The 19,841-nt window shown below is 40.9% G+C and overlaps 1 protein-coding gene across 7 annotated transcripts in view; it reads right to left on the reverse strand.

The window, feature by feature from the left end:
• Positions 1 to 19,841, reverse strand: part of ANO3 (anoctamin 3) — a 390,571-nt gene that overhangs the window by 23,940 nt on the left and 346,790 nt on the right. For all 7 annotated transcript variants that reach the window (XM_078853244.1, XM_073347804.2, XM_078853245.1 and 4 more), the window contains 6 exons: positions 16,337 to 16,419; positions 14,733 to 14,873; positions 14,130 to 14,294; positions 7,922 to 7,958; positions 3,173 to 3,284; positions 1,642 to 1,699 (listed from right to left, as the gene is read on the reverse strand). In XM_078853244.1, coding sequence (XP_078709370.1) covers positions 1,642 to 1,699; positions 3,173 to 3,284; positions 7,922 to 7,958; positions 14,130 to 14,294; positions 14,733 to 14,873; positions 16,337 to 16,419 — 596 coding nt within the window. The remainder of the gene's footprint in view (positions 1 to 1,641; positions 1,700 to 3,172; positions 3,285 to 7,921; positions 7,959 to 14,129; positions 14,295 to 14,732; positions 14,874 to 16,336; positions 16,420 to 19,841) is intronic.

The raw sequence follows: 19,841 nt of genomic DNA on the forward strand, positions 1-19,841 counted from the left end.
ACTTATAAATGTAGATTTTTTTTTGTTACATAACTGCACTCAAAAACAAAACAATGTAAAATATGAAAGCCTACAAGTCCACTCAGTCCTACTTCTTATTGAGCCAATCGCTAAGACAAACTGTACTTGAATTAGGTGAATTGAAAAATATTATTTCTTTTACAGTGCAAATATCTGTAAGCAAAAATAAATATGAAGTGAGCACTGTACATTTTGTATTCTGTATTTAATTGAAACAAATATGTTTGAAAATGTAGAAAACATCCAAAATATTTAAATAAATGGTATTCTATTATTTAACAGTGCGATTAATCGCAATTAATTTTTTAAATTTTTTTAATCGCTTGACAGCCCTAGTATTAATGTATATTTTAAAAACACTTATATTTTAAAGTATTTCCCTGGTTTTTACATGTGCAGCCTGGATGAAGAGGAAATATTTAAATTTCTAGGGTGAAATCAACTGGAGTTTTGCCAGTGACTTCAATGTAGCCAGGCTTTCACCTCTGTACTTTAAAGATATTTCTAGGAAATATGGGCTATGGTGTGTATTTTTCTATGGTTTACTTAACAGTGGTTAAAATGAATTTTAATGCTTTTGAAAGGTAACACTGATGGACCTGTAGAATTAAACTACCCACAGAAGTAGTACAGCACGGGCAAAGGTAATGCCTATTGCTTCAGCTACCGTGCTGCCAATATAGCCAACCATGCAAGACGGGGACCTTTTTTTGAATGAGAATTTGGATAAATCTCCATGCCTATTGAATTTTTCTGCCATAAATTGCTGTAAACGGCAATGGCTGTGATATGGACACTTATCTTCTGGATGGTACCACCAACTCATTTCACACCAGCCAATAAACATGCAACAGAATGAAGCCATATTTGACCTCTAACAACCTAATCTGAATTCATACTATTGACTTGGAGCTGCAAGTCTCTGAATCTTAAACCTTTCAATTTATCCAAACTGTGTGTTTTACTTAGGTAATGAGCTATCAATCATAGCTAATAATTGATGTCAACTTTTTCAGACCTGGGTGTCTAAAGGTAGGCTCCTAAATCAATATATAGGAACCTAAATAGAAGAGGCCTAATTTTCAGAGATGCTGAGTAACCTCAGTCCCCCTCCCACCCCCCACACACAGTGAAATCAGGGGAAGTGGTGTGGTTTAGCATATTTATATGCCCAGGTTTGAAAAAGTTAATTTTAATTTTTAAAGTAGTACTCTCACATTAGGGCAAACTTAAGAACCTATCAACAATAATGGGCTGCACTTCTTTTGTGCCTTCCATCCAAGAATCTCAACGATCCTCAGAAATATTAATGAGTTAGGCCGCCTAACAGGCCTCTGAGATTGTGAATAGGAGACAGTAATACTACCCTAATAGGGGAACGGAAGCACAGAGAGGTGAGCCACCAGTCCAAAGTTGTATAGCAAAACTGAGAGCTCAGAAGAAAAACCACATTTTCTGGTTCCCAATCCTCTGCGATGGAAAATAGATATGTCCTTCCTCACTGCAGTTTAATGGAAGAATAAATCTTACACATGACTATAGTTTATGTCTTTTGAATATTCCAGAGTTTCCTTTTTGCACAGAGATTTTACAAGAAAAAAAAAAAAAGGGATTGTTTACCTCTTCCAGTCTCCATCTATTAAAAAGTTTGTTGTATTTTCCTGGACGGCCTGCAAATCTGTGAAATGAAATTTTTGTGTCTTAATGGAAATTCCAGTAATATTTTGTATTACTAGAATTGTTGAATTTCATCCATTGACCAAACCTGTTAACTATAAACCGTTTAAATGATAAGTGGCTGAAGGCCATGTGCTAAAATATGAGATCTAAAGAGAGCCTTGACTATGGAGGGGAAGAGGTGTAGGAGTTATTTCAGAATCCAAACCGGTACAGACATCCACATTTTGCAGGTAGCCCCAAACTCTATAATGTGCAGAAACAAACCCCTGCATTCATACTCCCTGAACTTTGAGATGTTAGAAATTCAAGCCTCCCAATTCTGCACTGGCTCCAGGAAGGCAAACCATTATACCCATGCAGTCAATGAGGATCCACACAAGCACAGGGATTAGCTCATGCAGATCCAGCCTCCAGGATTGGGGCCTCAGATATGCAGTATGCATTTCAGGTCAATCTCTGTTACAAACAGATATTCATAATAAATCCTTCTCACAGTTCTAATAGCTCTATATGTAATTCCCTGCTCAGGCAAAATTCCAAATGACTTCAATGGAAATTTCACCTGAGAAAGAAATGAAGGACTGGAACTTCTGGATCTTACAGGACTCTGGATTTAGCAAGTCAGAAGAAGATAAAAGACATAAAATGGATGGCATAAAGAAGTGTCTAATATAATTAGCATGAATTGTAATATTGTCTGTAGCTTGTTTCAATATGTTTAGTAATTTATAGTTAAATAGAGTAATTCTATGATATTCTTAGCAAGAGGTTTTCTATTTTTTCCGTCTTTAACTGAACCATCATCATAAAACTTGGCAGTTCTAGTCAAAGAACTAAAATGTTTTGTAGACATAAATTAATTAGTATTTCCAACAATCTTGTAAGGTTGGCAAATATTATCAAACTTATTTAAAAAATGGTGAAAATGAAACAAGGTCAAGAGGCTTGCCCAAGCTTACACAGTGAATAAGCAACAGGTATAGAAATAGAATCCAGGAATCCTGGCTCCCAATCCTGCGATAACAGCGATTGCTAGTTATAGGATTTGTTTTCCAGGAAACATTACCAGTAGGAGACAGATGAGCAAAAAGGGATGGAGCTAGATTCAGCTTTTGAAATGTATCAGCATGTTCGATACAAATCTGTATTTAGGTATCTAAATAACTGGCCTGATTTTCAGAGGTTTTGAGCATCCCCAGTCCCTACTGATGTCAATGAGAACAGCAGGTGCTCAGCACCTCTGGGAAAAAAATCAGATTTTAAGATCTTAAAGATCCATGTTTGAAAGTTTTGGCTTTAGTTTATACTCAGTTCCACAAATGTTGCTGATTCTGACATCTATCTATCACATTAAAACATTTTCTTTACTGCAATTTAATACATTACCATAATGAAATATCTAGCACTAATAGTTCGGTGTTCATTTCCCTCCTATATTTAGAAAATAAAATCATGACCAAAAATAACTTACCTGCCAAGGAAAAAAGCAATATAAAAGATAGAGCTGTTTAAGTTGACAAACTGGAAGAGGAACATTTTCAAGGCAAAACTGTTTTCCCATTCAGATTCTGTTCTAGGATGCTCTAAAAGGAGTGACATAGTACACATTACACATTTACAAATGAAATGAAGTTGCAAGTGTCTTACAGAGTTCCAGGGTCAACATGCCTCCTAAAGAAGAAATGACAGGGCTCAAATTAATTTAACCCTTTAAGTAAAAGTTTCTTTTTTCCCCCTCAGTAAAGTGTGCAGTTAGAGGGCCACAAAACTCCTACCCCAGCTATGACCAGCTTGCTTCTATGCAGAAATCAAAAATGGTGTCCCTGAACTGTGCAACATCACAGAACTTTCAGGGAGAGTTCCATTCTCCGTTTTGATGGTTCTCTTTCTGAATTCAGTTTGAATCTTCAATTTTTTTAAACCTTTGAGAGGCCTTGATTCTTCTCTTAGTACATTTCCCAGACCAAGGAAGAGCTCTGTGTAGCTCAAAAATTTGTCTCCCTCGCCAACAGAAGTTGGTCCAATAAAAGATATTACCTTACCCATCATATCTCTTTGATTCTTCTCAGCCATTGTGCATGATAATGCTTAGCATCAGCAACTCAATACACAGTGGCATGGTAGACAAGCAGTGAAGTGATCAGAATTGGCAGCAACCTCTCCCTATCAGCTTCTCATAAACATTTTCATGCCTTATTCTGTGCTACTCCTTATGTATGGGAACATCTTCCCTCAATGTATCCACAGGGACACTACTTTCTCATCAAGACTCAACTCTGTCATGATGCCTCTAAGGTGTCAGGCATTTGACAACAGTCTGGGGGCAGATGGAATGGATTGGTCCTTTATATTTTTTAACTACAAATATAAATCTGCATACAAACACCTCAAAAGTTTTATTTAATTCCTCACTCCCACTCTTTGCAAGAAGATTTTAGGATTTTTAGGGCAGGAATTCTATCTTATTTAGAACTGGCTGTTAATTTTGAAATTTGCAATTTTGACATTTTTCATGAAAATTTCAAATTGCTTTTGAAAAATTAATTATGCTGTATAATTATTAATTATACAGTATGCAGGTAAGCGATTCAAAACCACCTGAGTGATTTAGAGTCTAAGTCACATAACTCACCATGAAATCAATAAATGCACTTTGGAGCATTTAAAATATATGTAGTCATGTTGTTTCAGTGAAAAAACAACTGCATTTTTTTCTTTGAGTTCTTTAATAAAAACGAACAAACAGAAGTAATTAACCAAGATAGGGTGGGTGCATTTTTCAAACACTGGATGAGATACTCAATCCTCTAAAGTTTATATGGTTGCTTAGAGTCAAAATAAACAAACACATTATAAGGCTGTGGTTTGCCTTTCATTGGAAGATCGCAGCCTGTTGACAACCAGTTATTGTTTTTTTCTTCCTTTCCTTTTATTATTGTAATGAGGGCTTGGCTACACTTGCAGATGTAGAGTGCTGGGGTTAAACCAGCCCTCGGAGACAGCAGCAGGGAAAGCACTGCAGTGTGTTTACACTGTCAGCTGCAAGCACAGTGGCATGGCAATATTAGCACCTCTTGCAACGCCACAGAGAGCAGTGCATTGTGGTAGCTATCCCAGTGTGCAAGTGGCTGCTGCGTGCTTTTCAAATGGGGGGTGGGAGTGGAGTGTGACAGGGAGTGTGTTGTGTGTATGTGGGGGGAGAGACAGTGTGTTTTGGGGGGCAGAGAATGTGTCAGCATGCTGTCTTGTAAGTTCAGACAGCAGCAGGGAGAAACCCCGACATCAGCACCTCCGTCCCCTGCCTCGCTCTCACACACGCAGGCCTCCGCAGCATCAGCATTCCACAGTAATGGTTTGCTTTGTCCCGGGGCAGATGAGCATGCCGGCTGTCAGAAATGGAGCTTTGAAGGGGGATATCTGCATGCCAGCAGCAGAGTTCAAAACAATGACCAGAGTGGCCACTTGACGTCAGGGGATTATGGGACATTTCCGGAGGCCAATCACAGCGCAGTAATGCAACATGTCATCCACACTGACATCCCACGCTCCAGCCAGGGCACAGCAAGCTCTACGCTTCTTGTAGAGGTGGATTACCAGGAATGCTCCAGCTGCAGAGTCCAGGTGCTCTAAGTGCCTTGCCAGTGTAGACACCTCAGGAGTTAGGGCGCCCAGGGCTGATTTTGTGCTCTCTAACTTGCAAGTGTAGCCAAGCCCTGAGTTCAGGAAGTATCTAGGAACACTAGGGCAATAAAAAGTCATTCTACTGTAGGTGAAAAGTAGCCAGCTGTGTTCTGGTCCAAGTCAGAAAACGCTGAAGTGAATTTAAATGTGCTTTTTAAAATTTTAGTAAATTTTAGTTTTATTTTAGTTCTGTTTTAATTGGAGTTAAGAATGAGTGAACACTTTCCTATCTGTTTGTCTATAGGCAGACCTTGCACTGAACACCAGAATTTGTCTTGAGAAATGATGTCAATTCTAAAAACTGGTGCTGGATTACTTCGGCAGGGTTAATGGTGTCTGTCAGAAAGCTTATGCTCAAATAAATTGGATAGTCTCTAAGGTGCCACTAGTATTCCTTTTCTTTTTGTGTCATCCAGTTGTGTGGCATATTTGTTAGAAGGGCTGTCATTGGGTAATCCTGCTGCCTGATGCAAGACCTCAGACTGACTGGTGTTTAGTTTAGGCCCATTTAGGTTTTAAGTTAGGGCAGGGCCATTTGGACTTTGGAGAATTGTGTGTGTGTGTGTGTTCCAAAAAGTGCAGAGGCCAGTGATGGACTGAGGCTAGTTGTTTTTCAACTGCAGCCACAAATGACCTATTGCTCTTAGGAATTACTTTGTGAAGTTCTGTTCAGTTAAGTTGCAGTGTTTTGGCTAGTTCCATATATATATATAAATGGTCTGTCCTCACTAGTTCTTGCCTTCAGCATTCTTGTGACTGACCTGGACACTTTCCTCAATAATAAGCACTTTTCCAAAGTCTATTAGGTATAGAAACAAAACGTACATCATCATGACCTACTTCTGCAGGACCAGAAGCCATATTATGAAAGGGATAACTGACACACTATTACACCAGATGTCAAAAGAACTTTTCATGTATAATAGGAAAAACAGCTCTAGCGAATCTAAGCTCTGCTCTCTCTCATTCCCCTGTGGTATTCAACAAAGTGCTGTGATAGAAACAGTTCGATCAGTAAGGGTAAAATCTGAGTTTAACTAGGCACAAGATTATATAAAATAACTTGGATGAGCCCAGTGACTGTCAAACTTTTGTGGGTGCTTCCAAACCCCTAGTCACTTATCCATTAATAGGTGAAGTGGAGTTTCATGTTAAGCACTACTAGTAAATGTAGGGCATCAAGCGCCTGAGTTACAACTTTTTTGTAGTCTTCTCTGTGTGGAGAATTACCATGTCTTTAGTATTGTACATGTACATATCCCACAGCCTCCTGTTACATTGAAAGACTGACTTCTTTGTGTGAATTACAGCACAATCAACTATATCATTAAATTGGACACATCAGATGAAATGTTAAGGATAAAATACATTGACACAGCACCAGATTGGAAATTAAAAAAGTAGCCTCCCTGATCACAACTTTTTTGACTGAATGGTGATTGCAAGTTTTATTATTAATTTCTTTTTAAAGAGTCAAAATTACAGCTGGTCGAAAATTTGATGGAAAGATTTGCCAGTGGAAAATGGCATTTTGCTGAAACCAAACAACTTTCAGTGGGAATGTGTTAATTTTGACATTTAGTTTTAAAATTTTTATATAGCATTTTGATAAGGTCAAAACATTTCTTTTACACGTTTTTGGATGGAATATTTTGCTTTGTTTGTAACTTTATTTTACATTATATTTTTTAAAACCACTAAGAAGTTGAAATTGAAACATTTCAATTAACCCTAAATGATTTTTTTGAAAATTTAAACTCATGGGAAATTTTGAAATTTTTTGTTGTATCCCAATTCGGAATGAAAACAAATGTCAAAACCAGGAAATTGTTCATGAAATGTAAATCCCAGGCCTCACATAGCACTAGTCAGAATATTTGTCTGGAAAAGGGAGAGGAGTTTTTTCCTCACTAACTGAGACCAATGGATGTAGCATGATCCTAACCTGATACATCTCCCCTTTCTACCAGCGGGACAGGTAAAAAAACACAACACTATTTTTTTCAGGCTTCCAACTTTGCCTGCTAGCATTTGAAAACTAAAAAGAATTGATCCTGGGGCACAAAATCTGATACAGCAGGATGAAATCAAAAGTTATCTGTATTTAGGTGAAGGAACAATTTAGGTGTTAATCGTCTAATCTGATCCACACAGGGGTGACACCTGAGCCCGTGGACAGCTCCACTGAATTCATTCCATATGGACGTTAGCTGTCCCCCTGTACTAAGCAGACTGCAGGATGAGGACTTCTAGAAATGGTCCACAGTTGCATAGTTCATCTGTGATCCAAACTTCTCTAAAGTCTGTGGGGGAGAGTGGGGGCATCTCTTGATCTAGGGATTTGGTCATCTCTAGGGGCCATTGACCAGTTTTCTCCCCTCTCCCATCCCCCCACCCATATGCTAGGTAATAGTTTTCACTGCCATTGGTAGGCAGTTCATAGTTTGGGAAAGGGCACCACATTACTATGCATGTTAAAAATGGTTTTGACGATTTGATATTGAAATACAAAGTTATACAGTATAACTGATGCACCTACCTAAATCTGTTAGGAGATAGGCAACTTTTTCATATACCTGAAGTAAAAATAAGAAACAGCATAAATTATTGCAAAGATTTTATATTGTTAAAATATCAGGATATCTATTAAATAATGAATAAAAGTAAGCACTTGAAGGAAACAAGTATTTAACTGTCCTACAACATCAAGATAACCGGGATGAGGGCAAGAAGCCACAGGAGTCTTAATTATTTGCAATGAAAAAATTATTCATCTATTTTAGTCCCTCTTTTCCCTCTAGGCTAATTATCCACAAACACAATTAGATTTTTATGTTCATAGCTTGAATTTATCTATATAATGATTTATAGAAATATATTTCAGTCCACAGAATGATCAAACTATTTGCAATTTATCATTTGCTATTTATCCTGTGTGACTGGTCACTTAAGCTACAGATGGTATTGATCTATTTTCTGACTATATGTATCTACAAAGATTTTGAGATGGCTGGAGGAATACTTTTCATGCAAATACATATTCACAAAAATATTAATATATAAACAGATATCTGCATGAGCATTCATTGGTTTTTCCCTTACTGTTAGGAATAGTAAGGAGTTTGCCTGGGATCTGTGCTGGTGAGTATCTGGGTATCTGAGTGTGTGTTTGGTGAGAGGATCGGAGTGTTTGTAGTGAGGGCAGCTTGAAAGTTTGAGTGAGTGCTTGATTGGTTGGCTGAAAAGGGCGGGAGTTGGGAGTGTTTGTTTCAGGTGAGCGTGGCTGTTTAAAAAAAGTCAGCACTCCGCGAACCAGCTGAGCGGCAGGGAACCAGCTGAGCTGCGGGGGGCAGAAGAGCAGCAAACAGCAGGAGTTTGCCTGGGAGTTCGCCTGGAGTGAGCCCACTGAGGCTTACACCCTAACGACTTCTCTGAGTAATTACTGCATCTCCTGAGGAAGCTCATAGTAGGAAGATAAGATGGATGCGGAGTGTTCAACTCTTGTGACCTGCACTGGATGTGCCATGTTTGTCTTTCTTCCAGAGGACAGAAGCGACTTTGTCTGTACAAAGTGCAAGCTGGTCTCCATATTGGAAGAGAAGGTTCAAGGTCTGGAGCAACAGGTATCGACCCTGCGTTGCATAGGAGAAACTGAAGATTTCCTGGACAGACGTCAGGATATGCTTCTACAGGCACAAGGTTCTGAAGATTCAGAGCAGGCTGCGCAGTGTGGACAGGAGGATGGTGAAGAAATCTGGCAACATGTGACCTCCAGAAGAAGAAGGGGGAACATCCATGTACCAGCAATGTGGACCCAGGTAAGTAACCGTTTTCATGTTCTCTCCACAGGTACCATTGTGGGGAGTGGCCCAGATGATACGTCTGAGGGAAAGGAGCAGAAGGAGACTCCACCAGTTGAAAGGCATGAGATGCACTGTCTTAAGGTTGGGAGTTCCATGACCACCACTCCCAAGAGAAGGAGGCGGGTGGTGGTGGTCGGGGTCTCTCTCCTCAGGGGGACTGAGTCATCTATCTGCCGCCCTGACCGGGAAAACAAAGAAGTCTGCTGCTTGCCAGGGGCTAAGATTCGCGATGTGACGGAGAGTCTGCCGAGACTCATCAAGCCCTCGGACCGCTACCCCTTCCTGCTTTTCCACGTGGGCAACAATGATACTGCCAAGAATGACCTTGAGCGGATCACTGCAGACTACATGGCTCTGGGAAGGAGGATAAAGGAGTATGAGGTGCAAGTGATGTTCTCATCCATCCTCCCCATGGAAGGAAAAGGCCGGGGTAGAGACTGTCGAATCGTGGAAGTCAATGAATGGCTACGCAGGTGGTGTCAGAGAGAAGGCTTTGAATTCTTTGACCATGGGATGGTGTTCCAAGAAGGAGGAGTGCTAGGCAGAGACGGGCTCCACTTAACGAAGAGAGGGAAGAACATCTTCGCGAGCAGGCTGGCTAACCTAGTGAGGAGGGCTTTAAACTAGGTTCACCGGGGGAAGGAGACCAAAGCCCTGAGGTAAGTGGGGAAGTGGGATACCGGGAGGAAGCACGAGCAGGAGCATGTGAGAGGGAAGGGCTCCTGCCCCATACTGAGAACAAGGGGCGATCAGCGGGTTATCTCAAGTGCCTATATACAAATGCACAAAGCCTGGGAAACAAGCAGGGAGAACTGGAGGTCCTGGCAAAGTCAGGGAATTATGATGTGATTGGAATAACGGAGACTTGGTGGGATAACTCGCATGACTGGAGTTCTGTCTTGGATGGGTATAAACTGTTCAGGAAGGACAGGGAGGCCAGAAAAGGTGGGGGAGTTGCACTGTATGTGAGGGAGCAGTATGACTGCTCAGAGCTCAAGTATGAAACTGCAGAAAAACCTGAGAGTCTCTGGATTAAGTTTAGAAGCCTGAGCAGCAAGGGAGATGTCGTGGTGGGAGTCTGCTATAGACCACCGGACCAGGGGGATGAGGTGGACGAGGCTTTCTTCCAGCAAGTCGCAGAAGCTACTAGATCACATGCCCTGGTTCTCATGGGCGACTTCAATCATCCTGATATCTGCTGGGAGAGCAATACGGCGGTGCACAGACAATCCAGGAAGTTTTTGGAAACTGTAGGGGACAATTTCCTGGTGCAAGTGCTGGAGGAACCAACTAGGGGTGGAGATCTTCTTGACCTGCTGCTCACAAACCAGGAAGAATTAGTAGGGGAAGCAAAAGTGGATGGGAACCTGGGAGGCACTGACCATGAGGTGGTCGAGTTCAGGATCCTGACACAAGGAAGAAAGGAAAGCAGCAGAATACGGACCCTGGACTTCAGAAAAGCAGACTTTGACTCCCACAGGGAACTGATGGGCAAGATCCCCTGGGAGAATAACATGAGGGGGGAAGGAGTCCAGGAGAGCTGGCTGTTTTTTAAAGAATCCTTATTGAGGTTACAGGGACAAACCATCCCGATGTGTAGAAAGAATAGTAAATATGGCAGGCGACCAGCTTGGCTTAACAGTGAAATCCTTGCTGATCTTAAACACAAAAAAGAGGCTTACAAGAAGTGGAAGATTGGACAAATGACCAGGGATGAGTATATAAATATTGCTCGGGCATGTAGGAATGGAATCAGGAAGGCTAAATCACACCTGGAGTTGCAGCTAGCGAGGGATGTTAAGAGTAACAAGAAGGGTTACTTTAGGTATGTTGGCAATAAGAACAAAGCCAAGGAAAGTGTGGGCCCCTTACTAAATGAGGGAGGCAACCTAGTGACAGAGGATGTGGAAAAAGCTATTGTACTCAATGTTTTTTTTGCCTCTGTCTTCACGAACAAGATCAGCTCCCAGACTACTGCACTGGGCAGCACAGCATGGGGAGGAGGTGGCCAGCCCTCTGTGAAGGAAAAAGTGGTTCGGGACTGTTTAGAAAAACTGGACGTGCACAAGTCCATGGGGCCAGATGCGTTGCATCCGAGAGTGCTAAAGGACTTGGCGGATGTGATTGCAGAGCCATTGGCCATTATCTTTGAAAACTCATGGCGATCGGGGGAAGTCCCGGAAGATTGGAAAAAGGCTAATGTAGTGCCCATCTTTAAAAAAGGGAAGAAGGAGGATCTTGGGAACTACAGGCCGGTCAGCCTCTCCTCAGTCCCTGGAAAAATCATGGAGCATGTCCTCAAGGAATCAATTCTGAAGCACTTAGAGGAGAGGAAAGTGATCAGGAACAGTCAGCATGGATTCACCAAGGGAAAGTCATGCCTGACTAATCTAATTGCCTTCTATGATGAGATAACTGGTTCTGTGGATGAAGGGAAAGCAGTGGACGTGTTATTCCTCGACTTTAGCAAAGCTTTTGACACAGTCTCCCACAGTATTCTTGTCAGCAAGTTAAAGAAGTATGGGCTGGATGGATGCACTACAAGGTGGGTAGAAAGTTGGCTAAATTGTTGGGCTCAACGGGTAGTGATCAATAGCTCCATGTCTAGTTGGCAGCCGGTATCTAGCGGAGTGCCCCAAGGGTTGGTCCTGGGGCCGGTTTTGTTCAATATCTTCATAAATGATCTGGAGGATGGTGTGGATTGCACCCTCAGCAAGTTTGCGGATGACACTAAACTGGGAGGAGTGGTAGATACGCTGGAGGGTAGGGATAGGATACAGAGGGACCTAGACAAATTGGAGGATTGGGCCAAAAGAAATCTGATGAGGTTCAACAAGGACAAGTGCAGAGTCTTGCACTTAGGATGGAAGAATCCAATGCACCGCTACAGACTAGGGACCGAATGGCTAGGCAGCAGTTCTGCAGAGAAGGACCTAGGGGTGACAGTGGATGAGAAGCTGGATAGGAGTCAACAGTGTGCCCTTGTTGCCAAGAAGGCCAATGGCATTTTGGGGTGTATAAGTAGGGCATTGCCAGCAGATGGAGGGACGTGATCATTCCCCTCTATTCGACATTGGTGAGGCCTCATCTGGAGTACTGTGTCCAGTTTTGGGCCCCACACTACAAGAAGGATGTGGAGAAATTGGAGAGAGTCCAGCGAAGGGCAACAAAAATGATTAGGGGACTGGAACACATGAGTTATGAGGAGAGGCTGAGGGAACTGGGATTGTTTAGTCTACGGAAGAGAAGAATGAGGGGGGATTTGATAGCCGCTTTTAACTACCTGAAAGGTGGCTCCAAAGAGGATGGATGTAGAATATTCTCAGTGATAGCAGATGACAGGACAAGGAGTAATGGTCTCAAATTGCAGTGGGGGAGGTTTAGGTTGGATATTAGGAAAAAACTTTTTCACTAGGAGGGTGGTGAAACACTGGAATGCGTTACTTAGGGAGGTGGTGGAATCCCCTTCCTTAGAAGTTTTTAAGGTCAGGCTTGACAAAGCCCTGGCCGGGATGATTTAGTTGGGATTGGTCCTGGTCTGGGCAAGGGGTTGGACTAGATGGCCTCCAGAGGTCCCTTCCAACTGTGTTATTCTATGATTCTAATAAGTGGATGTGACTGGTCTGAAAGTAGAGAGAAACCACAGATTTATTACACTAGGATTTCCCTTTGCATTCATTTGTACAAGGAGTCATTTAGTTAGCATTTGCCTTACTTGTTTATTTGATAGTACAGTCATGATCCCCACCCATTCTTCTCAAACGAACTTCAGCCCTAATGCATAACTGAGATTGTAAAAGCACAAATGTTTTCAGGAGTGTCTCCATGTTTTCAATTGCTTTTGTTTTGCTTGTATGTACTTTTCATGACCAGGAAATACGATAATTAGTAATCTCAAAAAGTTTGGAGAGACTGCTTTTAAGAATGCTACTTACTTAGTAGATAACAGAAGAAGTTACAATGCTACATAATTCCTAATCTTTACCTATTTACACTTCTAATATCATAGTAGAGAAATTATGAATGCCATCAGTAGTGACAGAGAACATTTTATACCAATATAAAATCTGCTAATACAGTAGACATTTTAAACCGAATAACGTATATTTTAGTAGAGAAAAGCTAAACTAACACCATATTCTGCAATGCCTCTAAGATTTTAAAATGTTGATAACAAAGCTGAGTTGAAAAGTAGAAATGGGAGAATCTAGATTTCATTATTAAGAACCCTTTTACATTTGGGAGAGGATCTAGAAATCTCAGTCAGGAAGACTGAATAGATTTATTTCTTCTGCTTTGTAAAAATCACTGAAAAAAATTGTGAAGTGTTTTGTGAAACATCTGGAGGTTTTTGGAACACTTTACACTTATTGTGAAGTCCTACATTTGTAGATGCTTTTCCTCCCTCACACTTCCTCTACTGATTGCGACATTGATATCACAATTCCAAATTGGATAGCAGTGGATTTTGCTAATGTAAAAATGGTGTTCTGTGCCACTGAGACTTAGTGGTATGGTGAAATATTTGTAATGAGGAATTGCACAGGCAGCTCAAAAACCATTGAAACAACAGCATGCTGTTGAATAAAAGCAATTGCAGCACAATCTCTGGATATTATTGTAATACAAATAAACAACCTGCAGACATTTTTATATATAAATTAATAAAATACGTGCTTCGAAAGGCAAGAATGTGTTACACAATCAGCTATTTGTAACAAAACTGTTACAGTACTAAAATGTGCACAGAGTTCATAAAGTGTTTCTGTTTCACTCTATTACCAAAGTTACCTGAGTTACAACTGTACAGTAACTCATTTTTTTAAAAAATGCAATGTATCACTTGAAATCCTTATCCCTCTTTTTAAAAGTTTTAAAACTTACAACATTAAGTGACATGATGATCATGAAATTGATACAGACTCCAGTGCCAGATGTTGCAAACTGCCAGTACTTTTTGATAAAATACCATTGGAAGGATGCAAATTGTTCCATAGCTACCAGGCGATAGACCACAACTGCGAACACTGCAGTGAGTACCAAAGAAATCTGCAGGGAAATAAATGCATGTGTAATTAGATGAATAAAATACCTATTCAAATAAACAGCTGAAATAAAGATCAATAGATTATTGAGTGCTTTTAAAAAGGAGAGAGCCCAATTTGTTTCATGGAGCGGTCTTAGATTAAAGACAAAATACTAGACTACTGAAACAAAATTCTCTGTTACTATATAAAGACAAATGCCTACTATATTATATTTTTGCAAATTTCTAAAGGTGCAACCTCCCCCCCACACACACACCCAAGAACCACAAGCCACCACCAACCCATCGAACATTGACAAGCGTTGTGCCTAATCTGATCTCACTTACACATGTTACACCACTCTAACTCCATTAACTTTAGTGGAAGCACTCCTGATTTACGTTGGTGTGATATCAAAATAAGGCCTAGAGTGGCCTTCCAATATCATTAGAAACTTTACCATGAAGAATATTCCTGAGACAGACACCATCAGTCGACTAAGTTTATCAGGGAAGGGTTGAAAAGGTTCAGGTTTTCCTGTGATGGGATTTACTCGTTCCACTTGGGAGTATTTCGCTTCAAACTGGGGACGCAGCTCTTCCTGCAATGACATAGATTTGCTTCAATGTAAGTAGCAAAGCATCAGTATAAACATTCTATAATGATAATGACTGGCAGTTGCATAGCTCCCTTCCTCCCAAAGTGCTTCACATATTTTTAAAGTAAATATCCAAATAACTGCCCTTGAAAGAGGCTGAATTGGAGAGCCTTTGAGACACGTCATTACATTCACACAGAGATCAGGAGCAGCACAAATCATGGCGGTAAAAGTCTTCCCTCACTCACCAGCCAAGGTGCTAGAAGAATCACTTCCAGGGGTGAAAGGGAGTTGGGTTGCCATGTTGATTCAATCACTGGTTTCTCTGCTGAGATTGCTAAGAAAACTGTGGTGGTGGTGATTTTTGTGGTGTGGAAAACGTTCATTAGGAACTAGACTAACATCATTAACTCATCTCCAAGAGGCTCCAGAAGAGCCATGAAGCGATAATGACTCTGGGTCTCAATTAACCTGGACCAAATTTCAATCATTATCCTAGAGGTGAGTGGCCTTAAATTCCATTACAGCAATGTTCACTTGTGACTTACAGAGCAAATTTCATGAGATGTGCAAAGGGATAGAACTATTTGCTATTTGTTGGTGCCCACGGCAGACTGAAATAGGCTGAGCTGGCCCTTTAAAAGTGGTTCAAGGTCTAGGCTCTGGCACTTTTCTAGAATGGCTTGATTCTGGGCTGAATCAGAAATTTGTGGTGCAAAGGGATCATAGGAGTTGAAGGCTGATTAGCAATATATGCAGGGAAAGGGATCAGGTCCTTGCTGTGTTTGGCTTTCTAGCTCCAAATAGCATACTCTTCCCTAGCCCTTTGCTAGCACTGAGGTGGGCTCTTTGTCTGGAGGGACCCAATAGCAAGTTGCATTCTCTTTAGGCAGAGTCCCACACAACACCTCTTGCTTACTCCCTGGTCTCCCCTTTGTGGGGAGAAGGGAGCTCTTTTTATCCATGACCTAATTCCCAGAATACTTTGCTTCACATTCAACAGCTTCCATAGTCCCTCAGGACTACAAGTCCCAGAAATCCCTTAGCTTTAAGCTACACTGGGATAGGGCCACAGCTGGCCCCTAAATCCCTCTTAAAGGGCCTGCTTACTCCAGACAGATATTCCTGGCTGCCCCCATCACACTTTGCTAAATATGGGCACTTAGATTTTTTTTTTATTCACATACCCTGCTTAAACAAAAGGAGTAACATTGCCCTTCCGAAAGAAAGAAAGAAAGAAAGAAAGAAAGAAAGAAAGAAAGAAAGAAAGAAAGAAAGAAACTTTGCCAAGAGGAGAGTAGTATTTGAATTTGGATGCACCTCTACTTGCAAGATACATTATTGATCTATTGCACCAGTGTTATATAGCAAATTCAATTCTCCTAGCAAAGCACAAAGCATTACTACTTACACTGTCATTGTGTTGATTATAAGATCATCATTAGATTGCTTATTTGCGATCTTACCTCTTCATCCTCCCAGTCTATGAGATCCCAGTCATAGGTGAGCACAGCTCTCCGCCTTTTCCAAAACTCTAGAAACACTGTAGCTGTGGAAACCATTAATTATACTTTTTATTATTTTTCACAATTAATACATGGGTTTAAAAAACAGAGGCATGATCATTTTCCATGTTCTAGTTGGTTATCACCTATGGACTCTGAAAATAACTAATTCCAGAGTAAATTAACTGATATTAGAGTAGAGCAGTAATTTGCAACTATCTCAGTAAGAATTTTTCCCCCCACCACCTGTTATCTCTATACAGGAAAGAGTTGCCTAACCACATGTGACACAATCACTGCATTTAGTTCATTATTTTGGTTAGAATTTTAATCAGACTCCAATTTTATAATTTTTAATAAATAAATCTTTTTTTTAAAAGAATAAACACACATACAAAAATGCTGGTTAGGTGGACTACATTTAGAAATAGAGCTGGATTCTGATCTTCCTGAAACTGGTGTGAGTCAAGAGTAGCTTGACTCTTGCCTTCTTATGCCAGTGTAATTCCATTGACTTAAACAGATTACTTTAACATTTACTTCTGATTTGCAGTGGTGTATGTGAGATCAGACTCAGACCTATAATGCTCTTACAGTGATCTAGTATATGCTGGTTTCAGAGTAACAGCCGTGTTAGTCTGTCTTCGCAAAAAGAAAAGGAGGACTGGTGGCACCTTAGAGACTAACCAATTTATTTGAGCATAAGCTTTCGTGAGCTACAGCTCAATTCATGCATCCGATGAAGTGAGCTGTAGCTCACGAAAGCTGATGCTCCAATAAATTGGTTCGTCTCTAAGGTGCCACCAGTCCTCCTTTTCTTTTGGCTAGTATATGCTGGTAGTCTTTATCAACACTGTTACGGTACGCTACAGCAGTTCTGTACAACAGTGCAGTGTGCTGTAGTGTCTGCAGAGCACTGACTGGGCCCATTGCTAGAGACTATAATAGCATTTTTAAAAATCATTGGCAGAATTATAAAGGTATGCAAGAGCCACAGGTTGCAGATATAAGGAGCCAAAATTATATCCTCTTGAGATACAGTGTAATGTTATTTTAAATATATTAGTTGATCCCTAGTATTATTTATGCAGAAAATATTATTTTATATTGCCATATACAAAAGAGACCCCATCTAAGTTACAGAAGGGGAGATGGTCCACAAGAACCATTACCCCATTCATACCATGAAAGGGCTTGTCAGTATTGCAATTCCATGCTACAGAGAATGTAAGGAGTGATTTCTCCACGTGCCCAAGGGAAATGGGACCAGTGCACAAGAAAAACAGGCTGAACTCCATAAGACAGGCACCCATGCACAGCCTTGGGTGGCTTCCCCAGAATTCCCTTCGGAGCAGTATCACCCTGCATTGTTTCAACATGTGGCTATGCCTAAAAAGCACAAAAAAGGCTTGGGTTTATTCAGTGCCACTGTTTTCAGAACAAATATTGTTAGGCACCTAAATCCATATTTAGCCACCAAAGTAAGTGGCCTAATTTTCAGAGTACAGTATTGAACCACACTTATGTTTTGCCTTTCCCCTGGTTTCTGCCTTATAAATAAGAAAAGCACTTTTATATCGTTGCCCCCTTTCCAGAATTTATTGCTGCCCACCGTACACATAGAGTCGCACCAGCCTTCAGGGATTTTTTTGCCATGCCATATTGCTGTAACCACTGTGCTCATCCATTTTATGTCTCTCTGGCCCAAGATTTTTACCACATCTGTCATTCTCGCACTTGTAGTCCAGAGGGACAATGGTAAGGAAACAACAGATTCAGGGCCAACAGGTGTTCGAGATGAGATGTCTGCGTGCAATCAAAAGAGTGCATAAAGAGAGAGATTTTAAAATGAAGCATTAGGATGGAAATCGAAGTGTGATGTGGCTGACAAAATCTAGGAAATGCAACTTTGCTGGTTCAGTCACATACAGAGCATGAATGAAAAGGACCTGGTGAGGATAGCATGATAGGAGTGGGCGGTAGGAAAGAGAGCCCAAGAAAAGTCAAGGAAGCGATGGATGGATTGCATCAAAGGAGAGGGGAAGCAGGTGGACCTTATTGCTTCCTCAGCCAGAAGATGATGGTGGATGCTTGCATGACAACCTGACTCCAGATGATGAGACAAGGGGAGAAGGAGGAGGAAGAACTAAAACTATGAGTGACAGAAGGCACTGCTTGCCAGAGTTGGCTTCATGTGTGACACATACTGTTGGCACAGGCCCACCTATTACTCACTCTGGGAGGTGTGGATGGCTTTCAGTCTGTCAGTGATCCAATTTATTTGATGATTAATCAAAGCCTTTTAAAAAGTGTCTTACACAATGCTTAATTACTCACAACAGAAAAAGGATGGTGGCTATAGGTGTTTGAGCAGAAAAGGTTGATTGTGTAGAAAGGTTAGTGATTCTATTTTAATATGACTTTACACGTACTAAAAGATTTTCATTTTTAAAGGGGGAGAAATGGGCAATGACTCATCTTGAGTGCTGTGTTCTGAAATGGGACACTGGAAAATGGGTAAAAAAAGATTCTAATGTTATCATTTTTAAAATTAAGTGTTGAATCTTTTGTGAAAAAACACATCAGTCTACACAGACAAGGACTCAGAGTTCAAGACCCTAAAAGTCATAGTGGATGGTATTTTCAAAATGGCCTAAGTAACTTAAACACTTAATTTCCACTGGTTGCAACTGGACTTGGGCTCCAAGACACTTAGGCCCTTTTGAAAATTGCACCCAATGACTTATTTAGGTAACCCTATGAATAGGGGGCAGAACCCTGATGTGGTAAAGCCAAGCAATAAAAACCAACACTGCAAGTTGACTGTTACAGTGTGTGTGTGTGTGTGTGTGTGTGTGAGAGAGAGAGAAAGTTATTATTAATCTTATTTAAAGGAAGTGTGTTAAGAGATTGTACATGTTACATAACATATCCTTTCTGAGTCTCAATTTGGTTGATAACGTTAGAATCCAGTGAAATAAACATTTGGGCTCAGATTCTGCCACCCTTGCTCACACTGCAGAGAACTTCACTATACACGTAGCACTCCTGGATTTCACCTCACTCTGACTAAAAGATGCCTATCCTGCCCCTGGATTACTAATATACCTCTACAGGAGTTCTTCCACTTCTCCACTGGATTGAGTTCTTCATATGAGAGACAGACAGACAGACAGACACACACACACACTCAGCCCCCCACCCCCCCTCTTTTAGGGACGATGGCAACACCTCTTTCCCCCAGGCAACATTTCTTTCTACCACAACCTGTCACTTAAAATGTTTCCTTTTGCAGACTCCTAGAAAAGGCTCTCCAGAGTACCAGAGAGTCTGTAAACCACAGTGTGAGAACCACTGCATTACTGAATAATGTATTTTCCAGCTGTCAATATAAAATAAGTTTCCTTCCTATAAAGTGGGTTTCTCCTATCACCTGAATGATTGGTGATACACTACAGCTCCCATT

The sequence above is a fragment of the Lepidochelys kempii genome, chromosome 6, assembly GCF_965140285.1.
Source record: "Lepidochelys kempii isolate rLepKem1 chromosome 6, rLepKem1.hap1, whole genome shotgun sequence".
In the NCBI taxonomy this organism is placed as follows: Eukaryota; Metazoa; Chordata; order Testudines; family Cheloniidae; genus Lepidochelys; species Lepidochelys kempii.